Here is a 12,284-nt window from a genome sequence, read left to right as displayed (position 1 = left end):
TCAAATATGTTTGACCTTAGGCGCTAACCATGAAGGTCAAGGCCAATCGCCACCAAAAAACTAATCAGCTGAGCGCCAGACCATGAACTATATTCCCATGAAGTTTGAAGACGATTGGATTAAAATTACTCAAAAAATAAGGGTTTCGTTGACTCCCCTGATTTGCGACAAAGTGACCTTGATCTTTGACCTTGACCTTCAAAATTTTGTGCACTGAAAGGGACCTCTATAGGCCTCTGATATGCGAAGTTACAAAAATTTCCAATGATAACTGTGCTCTGCAGAATTTTTTATACGTGATTACAGACAAACAAAAAAAACAAAAAAAAACAAACAAACAAGCTGACTAACATATCTTGCAAAAACTTCGTTTTGATACAAATGATAATGATACAAAAGATAATGATACAAATTTCAGAAAATTAATTAAAAACACAAAACTAGAATATCTTCGTTGGATAAGTGTCCATCCCCCTGTGTTAATACTTGTTGGAAGTACCTTTGACAACAATTACAGCTGTGAGTCTGTTGGGAAAGGTCTCTAACAGCTTTGCACACCTTGATTGGACAATATTTTCCCATTGTTCTGTACAAAACTGTTCAAGCTCAGTGAAGTTGCGTGGGGAGCGTTGATGGACAGCAATCTTTAAGTCATGCCACAGATTTTCGATTGAATTCAGGTCGGGGCTCTGACTGGACCACTCAATGACATTTATCTTGCAGAGGGCAGCAGGTTTTCCTCTCAGATTTTTCTGTACTTAGCTTCATGCATTTTCCCTTCTGTCCTGACAAGTGCCCCAGTCCCTGCTGATAAACACCCCCATGATGTGCTGCTGCCACCACCGTGCTTCACAGTAGGGATGGTGTTCTTTGGGTGACGTGCTGAGTTGGGTTTGTGCCAAACGTAACATTTTGTATTTAAGCCAAAAAGTTCCATCTTGGTTTTGTCAGACCACAAAACCTTTTGCCACATGGCTTCAGAATCTCAAGAGTGGGTTTTTGCATTCCTCAAATGGAACTCAAGGTGGGCTTTTTTGAATGATGGCTTCCTTCTTGCCACCCTACCGTACAGGCCAGACTTGTGAAGTGTTAGGGATACTGTTGTCACATGCGTGCAGTGACCAGTCCTTGCCATCAAGGCATGTAGCTCTTTCAAAGTTGCCATTGCCCTATCGGTGGCCTCTCTGATCTCCTTCTTGCTTGGTCATCCAGTTTGGAGGGACAGCCTGATCTTGGCAGGGTCTTGGTGGTACCATATGCCTTCCACTTCTTTATGATTGTCTTGACTGTGCTCCAAGGGATACTCAAGGCCTTTGGAATATTTTTATACCCATCCCCTGATCTGTGCCTTTCCACAACTTGATCCAGGAGGTCTTTTGAAAGCTCCTTGGGTCTCATGGTTGAGTCTTTGATGTGAGATGGATGACCCAGCAGGGAAAACCCACAGGAACAGCTGATTTTATTCTGAAATAATCAGAATCACGAAAAATTTAACATGGTTGGATGCCAATTAACTTGGTATGTGATTTTGAAGGTGATTGGTTATACCTGAGCTAACTCACAATTACTATTATAAGAGTAATTATATATATTATTATATTAGAGTATAATAGTCTTATAATAGTAATTACTATTATAAGACTATTATATTACAATTACATAATTACTATTATCACACTTATCCAAGCAATATATTCTCGTTTTTTTGTGTTTTTAATTAATTTTCTGAAATTTGTAGAATTTGTTTTTCACTTGGAAGTTGTGGGTTACGATGTGTAAATAAAGGTGAAAAAAAAAAAATCTGATGTAATATTCCATTCCAGGCTATAAGGCAACAAAAGGTGAAAATTTTGAAAGAGGGTGTAGGCTTTCTATAGGCATTGTGTGTGTATGTATCTTCTTCTTCTTCTTTCGGCTGCTCCCGTTAGGGGTCGCCACAGCGGATCATCCGTATGATCCGCATAGTGATTTTGCACGTTTTACACCGGATGCCCTTCCTGACGCAACCCTGGTCGCCTCTTACGACACAGGGATCTGGTACACCTATTTTAACCAGGCTTACACTGGCCCAGTACACTGGTACTCATTTCGCCGACCTCGGAAGGATGACAGGCTGAGTCAACCCCCTGGTGTTAATTCAGCAGCCAATGGAGCTTGAACTCAGGACCCTCAGATCCCAAGCTGCCACCCTAACCACTAAGCCAACACTAGGCTTATGTATATATATATATATATATATATATATATATATATATATATATATATATATGTATATATATGTATATATATGTATATGTATATATATGTATATATATGTATATGTATATATATATATATATATATATATATATATATATATATATATATGTATGTATATGTTATGTTATCTTCTAGTGAAAAAAAATTAACATGTACTGGTTTTATTTACACTTTTATATATATATGTACACACACATACATACATGATGTCCTTGAGTTATGTCCAGTCGCCTCTGAACTGTCCAGCCTGGGTTTGAATCCCGACCCAGCTATAAACTGTCATCCCGGTGTTTCACATCAACTTCTGTGCCGTCCCTCGGATGAACGTTAAACTGGAAATCCATCTTCCAGCATCAGATGGTGGACATGAAACATCCCACGGTGTCCTTCGAGAAGAGTAGGTGAGCTATCGCCGGCACCCTGGAACAAATTCCACATTTCACTTCCCCGGTGAAATTAAATTGATAAACAGATGGCTTTGCGAATGTTTTTTTTTTCCATTGAACACAGGCATGATGGGTAAGATGTTCCTTTGTGTATCCTTGTGAAGCTCAGCTTTGTGAGGCCTTCAGTGGTTCTTTAGATTATCCAAACATTATTCATGATTGTGCATTTTAACTGCACTTCTGACTCATTTTTGAAAAGTCCAAGATGTGATTGATGGATCACATAAATGAGACGTTTGATAAGACTTTCACATTTTTCCATTTGTTTAAATACAAGGTTCAGAATGGCCTTTCCAAAGTGGCCAGGACTTTTAGCTTTCTGAGTAATGCCACATTGAGGGTGAATCAGGTGACATGGAGTCAAACTCATTTCCAGGGCCACCGAATGTAAGGTGTTCTGAGCCATTGTATTGTGCTCGTTTATTCGTGGATCGGAGTCGTTTGAATGTTCCACATTGAATGACCAACGTTGAGAGATGATGGTTACACTGTAGTGATGCCATTTTATTGCTCGACTGGTTTTGTTTCATTGTCACGTTGCAGTTTTTCATCGTTCTCGGAACCTTGTTGCCCGAGCCAGACTTTGTTTGGCTGAACACGTGTGGCATACGAGTGGATGCAGCACCAGGACTATCTTATCAAATCATGTTTTACCAGTCAGGCTTTCCAGGAAAGACCAAGATCTCATTTACTGTTGCTCTTTCTGGAGTTTCGGATGAAAAAAACCATCTCTCTCGTGTCGGCGGATCGATGTGCGCAGAGGTGGATTGATTCGGGGATTGATGTTTCCATCTCCTTGTGTTTCGATTTCTCCATCATTTGCAAAGGGAATTACCCAACTTGTCCAAAATAGCTGCATACTCGCAAGCTCATCGCCATTTCCTTCCCAACCTGTGGTTCCATTGTAAAAGCATTGAAACGTGACATAAATGAAAGCAACTGTAAAGGCATGAGACGATTGAATGACGACCATGACAGCATGTACCATTCTGAGGTATATCGGAGAACGAGTGAAAGAAAACCCATATTTATTAATGTGCTAAATACTTTGAGGACCTGGTATTTGACTTTCTGGTGACACGTAGCGGAGTATTTTTTATTTATTTCTGTACTCGTGCAGCTGTGCAGGTTGGGGCCGGGAGGTATACGGGTTCATCGAGCAGTCTGAATAAGCTCGGAGTGAATACCCTATCGGGCCTCCCAGGCACCCCTGGCGGTTCACGCACACTCGCGACCTCTCCTCTCTCCGACGTGGGCACCGTGTTGGCATCTCACCAGGATGCCACGGAGCGATCTGCGTTTGACAAGGTGGAGCCTGTTGTGAATGCACGTCAAACGGGATTATGGAATAGTTTTCATACGAACGGTCGAAACGAGTGGCCTTGAGATTGATTCCCTGTACGTGATGATGACATTTTGGTTCTTGACAAGATGGCGTGTTAATTGTTCATTGTTTGTGAGTTGCAGGTATTTGAGCAGGTGTTAGCAGAACTTGAGCCAGTGTGCTTGGCTGAGCAAGATTTCCTGTGCAAGTTCTTTAACCTGCAAGTGCTCACCACTGAAGTCCTTCATTCGGTGAAGCTCAGCACCTGCTTGCATTGTGACTACTTCTCAGTGTAGTCCAGGAGCTATTTCCTGTAAAGGCCTTCTAAATCTGTGTTCGCTCAACACACACCACATACAAGGTTTCATTGCATTTTCTGTTTTGGCAAGCCTTCTGGAACATTTCTGGAGTGCGTGTCACACTCCAGGTTGTGGTCTAACCTTTTTCTTTCTGTGAATCAATATTTGTAATGGGGGTCAGTTGTTGTCATGTCATTTTTTTGTTTGTTTGTTTTTAAGAAAAGGGTTGGGTGGTTCGGTCATTCATATATAGCTCTCGCCTTCTAACCATGACTTCAATTATAAAATATTAGCCACTGATGGAAAGAGGAGAGACCACCAAATCGCACTTCTTTAGTAGTTTTTTCCTAAAGGCCCGGTCACACCTTGACCTTTTAGCCAACGTATGCCAATTTTTGAATTTTTTTTCTAAAACGCTGGCACACGTTGAATACGTTATGGGTAAGTTTTGATAACATTGAGAGCACTCTGAAAAACACTGCCATACGTCGTTGTACGTTGGCTTTAAACGTTGTACTTTTCGGTTGTCCTCAAATTTTTTCATGCTTGAAATTTCACGACGTATGCCGGCGTATGACTCGCACATTCCGAAGTGCTACGCTGGCCACAAGTTGTATGCACGGTCTGCGATCGTTGACAGACGTCAACACATGCTACTTGTAAGTTAATCATAAGTTGAGACACGCCGAGGTAATGTTTAGCGTACCCGAAACTTATTTCTAACCTATGATTAACGTGTTGTTGGCACGTTATGCGATCGTTGCCACACATCGACAGACGTTACTTTTAAGTTACTCATAGGCTGAAAGACGTCGGTATAATGGATCGTCCTTGCGTCAGCGTCCACGGCCATGGCCAGGACACTTATTTGCAGCATTCTTCAAACTTTTCTTCGGCATGACGAGGATGTTCACACTTCGATGTCTAGATTGGCTATGATTCCAATTGTCCATCGGCAGCGTCTATTTAAAATAGTCGAGTTTGAGCGTTTTAACACGTTCAGAAGAAACGCTTCAAATTTCCAAACCCCAGCGTCAAAAAACAAAGGCGAGTGACAGCAATTTAAATCGTTCATTGCAAACAATGAAACAAGCTGAGTGGTACCGTTTAAAAGTCGTTGAGTGTAAAAAAAATCCAATTGTTGAGCGCAAGCGTCTACTTTCAATCGTGGAGATGCAGCCATTTAAATCGTTGAGTTTATCATTTAAATCGTTAAACGCAAGGACGATCCATCATAACCCACACCCTCCCCCTCACACTCACCTACTACTGCCAACATGAACAAACTACTACGAATACTAATACTAATACTGATACTGATACTGTTACTGCTGACATGGACATCGACTCAAAAAGAAACTCGAAAACACTGTTGGGTTCCCCTTTTATGAGCAGCATTTTTATATACCAATTCCCAAAACCGCTGGGAACACGTCTTTATATGGCAGTTGTAAGCTAGAAACACATTCTTTTTTATTTTTTTGTCGACCGGAAGACGTCATTGGAATACGTCTACATACGTCGATGTGTGTTGGGACTACGTAAAGAATTGGTTCAAAGCACGTCAAACATAAGTTAGAAATAAGTTTCGCGTAAAAAAGACATTACCGCGACGTGTTTCGACTTATGAGTAGCTTATAAGTAGCCTTTGTGGACGTGTGTAAGCATCCACATATCGTGTGTACAACTTATCCCCATCGCATGCGGAACGTGTGTCATACGCCGAGTACGTCGTAAAATTTTGAACATGTTTAAAATTTCTTGACGTACTCTACTTACTACGACATATGATAGCGTACTTTAGCGTTCTACTCACGTATACCAAACTTACTCATACCGTATTTGACGTGCCCCCAACGTTTTAGACACATTTTTCTTAGGTCGGCATACGCTGGCAAGATCGCCAAGGTGTGACCGCGATGTTGTCACTTCCATTTCTACGGCAGTTATGATTCGAATCATTGTGCATCAGCCTTTTAATAGGCTACGTCACGACATCGTCGGCGATGCGTGCAACGCGCTATGCCGAAGTTAGACTATCGTTGGGCATCGGTTGTGTAGGCCAACAACAGGTTCAGCATTCGTTGGTATAAGTTATCTATAACACAACGAAACGTTCTGTGTCCATTACTAATATGTTATGCATACGACCAACTCGTTATGAATACGTCCGAATCTTAAAAAAAAAACATCAAAAGTTCAACGTCAGCCAGCGTTTTACATACATTTTAATACGTTGCCATCGCTGGCTAAAACGTCAAGGTGTGACCGGGCCTTAAGGAGCACTACAGTATGAAAGATGCACGAAATCTTCTCACGTGGTATCAAATTTAAGAGAGCACTGCAAAATTTGCTGTTTTCAGTTTTGCGTTCAATCAGCCCTGGTCTTTTTAAGAAATGTTCATCAGATTGAACCTACATATGCCTTTTTGAGTCGAAAAGTTTCTCATTTAGTTTTGTTTTCGGTGAATGTATTTGGAACCTTTTCTCAGAAAGTGACATTTAGTTCATGAACAGCGAATATTTTGTCCAATATTTAACATGATTGATCTTTTTTTTCCTTTCCAGATAATACCTGTAGCTAAGCAGTTCATGAGGTCAGTTTATCCAGGTATGACTACATGGTAGTCATTGGTTGGTTCTTTTCTTTAGCTGGTGTAACGTGTAATTTCTGCTATGTTCAAATTAATCAGCGTTGTACGACTCTATCACAGGTATTGATGGCTGAGAGATATGGCCAGTAGAAACTCGGAGGATGAAGCCAGCTACACTTGCTGTATCCTGCCTGTTTCTGCCACCAACAAAACGAAGGAAAAGAAGAAACTACGAAAAATGGCATGCTCTTTGTCACGAATATACGGAGTAGGTTCTTTGAGAGGCAAAAACCTCTTCCATCGAGACTGATTTCTGCACTACATCATAGGCAAGATGAGCGCTATGAGCGTTTGCTGCCAGATTTAGAGGCACTGAAAACTACAGATGTGTTCTGGGACTTAAATTGTTACACGACATGCACTAGCAAGCACAATCTGGATCTCATTCAGAAGAGACGTGGGCCATCTCATTCACCTCTGGAAGCATCAGGATCTGATGTGACAGACGGAAGCCAGCCAGGGAGACGATCGAGATCTCAATCAAATGTCATGGCCTGGGCCAAGTGCCTCTTCTGCAAAAACAACTCCCACAAAAAGGTGATGGAAATGCTGAATGCTAGCATATTTGAAGTTTGTCGGTCAGTTGAGCATCCAACAAAATTTCAAGGTGATGAAGATATGCATGTGCTTTGGCATGCGAGCAATGACTTTGTGGTTGCAGAAGGCAAGTATCACAAGGTATGCTTTTCAAATTGCACCAGCAAGACAAACATCAAGCATCAAACTTTTCACGATTGTGAATGTGAAAACAAATATGCTAGTGCTTTTGATGTACTGGTTAACGATCTTCAACCTGAATCAGAAGCTCGCAAGGCAAACAATATGACCAGCCTTCTCACCAAATACAAGTCTCTTCCAGAGGTACAGGGTATATCGACCTGCATAAGGCAGCCAAGTACACAAAGCAGCATTTGAAGCTCAGAATGAGGCATTTTGAATAGGAGGTAGTATTCCACCAGCCTCACATTAAAACATAACCAGAACTGGTTATAGCAGTTCCATCTCTCTGCAGGATGTTCTGAATGCAAATTTTAAAGGAGCATCTTGCTCTTCTGAACCCAGTGCATCTACATGTGATGAAAGCGATCGTGACCAGACAGAACACACCAGGTTTTTGTACCGCTCCGCACTGCGATGCTGATCGGAAGTGGTATTGCTCAGTGTAATGGCGTCTGGATAAAACTGATGAATACTGCAGATTTGAATCTTGCCTCTGCCAAAGCTATAATTTGCAGACGGTCTGTATTGGTTCCTGTGTTGGGTTATTTCTGCCGATGAGAGTGATGATGCTTGGAACCTTCCTCCTGAATGCAGAAATCAGTCGGACGAGAGAAGGATCCTCACGGTTGTGCAAGATCTTTTGCATTGCTCGTCACATGCAGGAGTCAAGACCCTCCCCCAAGTATATAAGTCCTGCCATGGCAGTATGCCACATAATCGGATCAATGGAACTGATCATTTTACTCAACAGAATGGGTCACTGTTCCTCCTATGATGAGATGGGGGCCATTGATACTGGGCTCGGAAAGGAGATTCTGGTGAAGTCAGAAGAACAGGGTGTTGTCATTCCATCTATCATCTCTCCTGGTGCCTTCATTCAGATAGCTGATGACAACAACGGTATCAATGAGGAGACTTTAGATGGGAAACACACATGCCACTACCATTGTTTGGTCCCCTTCCAAGAGTGCACACCATTAGCTGACCTGACCATTCTCAGAGAAACAGATGTCTCAATAGTGTAATGATGATGCAACCTGTCCACGAGTTCAGCACCCATGGCAAAACACCCAGTGTTGCAAATTTTGTTGGCAAGGCATGTAAAGACTGGTCACAGTATTTAAAGCACTTGGAATTATCAGGCAGTATGAGCGACCTGGCGTGGGCTCTTTGCAGGCTTTGTCCAACTAAATTATTCGACGTTAACAATCAGATATGTAATGCTCAGTGTTATATAGTTGAAGTAAGTGCAACAATAGAACTGAGGGCTGGAGCAAACCCCCCCTACCCCCATAAGATGGTAAGCGCCCAGAATAACCCGACTCATTTATCACCGATACCAACATGATGTAACATCGTGTTCTGTTCCATTTGCACTCCAGCTATGTTGGATTGCCAGAAATATTGCAAAAAGTATTGAATCAAATTACACGAGTATGACCTCATCGCCCCCATTTCAGACACTTTTTGAGAGCCGACCCCCACCATGGACATTGGCCTGTGGAAAAATAGTTATTTCACAATCTAGAATAGTAATCTTCTCTATTTTTTAGAGGGGGACCACTTTTGCCGTTAAGACATCGGTGCGATTGCCTGCAGGACTCCAAAATGGCTGCTATCCGGCCCCGCCTCCACATACTCTTTTTTTTCTTGTGGTTTCTTGGCTGCAAGCATAATTGTTTGCATACTGTCATCTACTGATGTCGTGATGTTACTTTTATACTTCGCATTGCAACACTCATTTTAAACCATTGGGTCAATTTGATAGCATTTATGGCAGATAATGATGGGGTATTTTCACATTTGTGTATTATCGGCCACACGTCAGGGGCCGCACGTTAGACAATCAGTGGCTCGTGGGCCGTGTCGTGAATAACAGGGATCTAGAGTGATACCCACCCTCAAAATGTTCCAGAAGGCTTGCCCTAACAGAATATGCCACCAAACCATGTAGGTGGTATGGGTTGAGTGAGACCTTTTTTCACAGGCCTTGCTCCTGGACCAGTGATCTGGACTCGGTGAATTCAGCCAGTCCCCCATTCACTTTTTAATTTATCTTCGACAATATCTCATCGTGCATTCGTGTTCCCACTTCCCCATCCACATACATGTGATTCATTGCAAAAAGAGATGCCAGATCTTCCATGTGGTTTGGGGTTAGCCTTGTTGTGTAAGCTACATGATTAATGTTAACTTTTCATTTGTACGAATGAGGTGAGAATGTGTGCAAATGAAGGTTTGGTTCCTTTTGTTTACCGGATTTAACAAGAATTTGAACGGCTCACCATGAGCCATTATCAATTGGCTCTCGTTACCTGATGCCGTGCTTTGTTCAAGGTGGAATCCGAGTTGGACGGAGCGATGCAAAGCTGTCCTCACTCCTTGTTGACCGCTCAAGATTTCCCGTGAGTGCCGCAAAGTTTCCTTATCTTCTTGAACCTCTGAAAAATTTCTTACGTTGATATTTTTCTGATTTATCCGTTGTCGTCTTTCTGATCACATATGAGAACGCCAAAACAGTATTACAGCGATTTTATACACTGGGTGGTTTGCCATTGCCTTCCCACTTTACTTTTTCTGTAATTTTCTTAAAGTACAGTTTGAGGTCGAGAGTATCCGCAATCACCAAAACGTCAAGAAACATAACCGTGGAGAATTTGCTTGAGCACAACCAACTCGACGGGGTTTTCCCAAAAGAGGAGTAAATGGCTCGGACAATCCATCATTTCACTTAAGGCCCGGTCACACCTTGACGTTTTAGCCAACGTATGCCGATTTTTGAATTTTTTTTCTAAAACGCTGGCACACGTTGAATACGTTATGGGTAAGTTTTGATAACATTGAGAGCACGCTGGCATACGTCGTAGTACGTTGCCATACGTCGTTGTACGTTGGCTTTAAACGTTGTACTTTTCGGTTGTCCTCAAATTTTTTCATGCTTGAAATTTCACGACGTATGCCGGCGTATGACTCACACGTTCTGCTACGCTGGCCACAAGTTGTAGGCACGGTCTGCGATCGTTGACAGACGTCAACACATGCTACTTGTAAGTTAATCATAAGTTGAGACACGACGAGGTAATGTTTAGCGTACCCGAAACTTATTTCTAACCTATGATTAACGTGTTGTTGGCACGTTACGCGATCGTTGCCACACATCGACAGACGTTACTTTTAAGTTACTCATAGGCTGAAAGACGTCGGTATAATGGATCGTCCTTGCGTCAGCGTCCACGGCCACGGCCAGGACACTTATTTGTAGCATTCTTCAAACTTTTCTTCGGCATGACGAGGATGTTCACACTTCGATGTCTAGCTTGGCTATGATTCCATTTGTCCATCGGCAGCGTCTATTTAAAATAGTCGAGTTTGAGCGTTTTAACACGTTCAGAAGAAACGTTTCAAATTTCCAAACCCCAGCGTCAAAAAAAAAAACAAAAAAAACAAAGGCGAGTGACAGCAATTTAAATCGTTCATTGTAAACAATGAAAATAGCAGAGTGGTACCGTTTAAAAGTCGTTGAGTGTAAAAAAAAATCCAATTGTTGAGCGCAAGCGTCTACTTTCAATAGTGGAGATGCAGCCATTTAAATCGTTGAGTGGCAGCCTATGAACCTACCCGTGGACACGCGGACGCAAGGACGATCCATCATAACCCACACCCTCCCCCTCACACCCACCTACTACTGCCAACATGAACAAACTACTACTAATACTAATACTAATACTGATACTGATACTGTTACTGCTGACATGGACATTGACTCAAAAAGGAACTCGAAAACACTGTTGGGTTCCCCTTTTATGAACACCATTTTATATACCAATTCCCAAAACCGCTGGGAACACGTCTTTATATGGCAGTTGTAAGTTAGAAACACATTCATTTTTTTTATTTTTTTGTCGACCGGAAGACGTCATTGGAATACGTCTACATACGTCGATGTGTGTTGGGACTACGTAAAGAATTGGTTCAAAGCACGTCAAACATAAGTTAGAAATAAGTTTTGCGTAAAAAAGACATTACCGCGACGTGTTTCGACTTATGAGTAGCTTATAAGTAGCCTTTGTGGACGTGTGTAAGCATCCACATATCGTGTGTAAAACTTATCCCCATCGCATGCGAACGTGTGTCATACCCCAAGTACGTCGTAAAATTTTGAACATGTTCAAAATTTCTTGACGTACTCTACTTACTGCGACTTATGATAGCGTATTTAGCGTTCTACTCGCGCATACCAAACTTACTCATACCGTATTTGACGTGCCCCAACGTTTTAGACACTTTTTGTTACGTCGGCATACGCTGGCAAGATCGCCAAGGTGTGACCGCGATGTTGTCACTTCCATTTCTACGGCAGTTATGATTTTAATCGTTGTGCGTCAGCCTTTTAATAGGTTACGTCACGACATCGTCAGCGATGCGTGCAACGCGCTATGCCTGAGTTAGACTATCGTTGGGCATCGGTTGTGTAGGCCGACAACAGGTTCAGCATTCGTTGGTATAAGTTATCTAAAACACAACGAAACGTTCTGTGTAGTTACCAATGCGTTATACATAAGACCAAGTCGCTATGAATACG

The 12,284-nt window shown here is 42.1% G+C and overlaps 1 protein-coding gene across 1 annotated transcript in view; it reads left to right on the top strand.

Annotated features, from left to right (window-relative positions):
- EXOC1 (exocyst complex component 1) overlaps positions 1-12,284 on the top strand; it is a gene marked incomplete at its 5' end in the record, with an annotated part of 84,156 nt that overhangs the window by 37,482 nt on the left and 34,390 nt on the right. The window contains 3 exons of the mRNA XM_085860330.1: positions 3,826-4,013; positions 4,173-4,280; positions 10,040-10,107. Of these exons, the coding sequence (XP_085716456.1) occupies positions 3,826-4,013; positions 4,173-4,280; positions 10,040-10,107 (364 nt within the window). The remainder of the gene's footprint in view (positions 1-3,825; positions 4,014-4,172; positions 4,281-10,039; positions 10,108-12,284) is intronic.

Source organism: Eptatretus burgeri, chromosome 16 (assembly GCF_056783735.1).
Source record: "Eptatretus burgeri isolate ZD-2024b chromosome 16, Ebu_testis_v1, whole genome shotgun sequence".
NCBI classification, from domain to species: Eukaryota; Metazoa; Chordata; class Myxini; order Myxiniformes; family Myxinidae; genus Eptatretus; species Eptatretus burgeri.
This window is presented reverse-complemented; position numbering and strand designations above follow the sequence as displayed.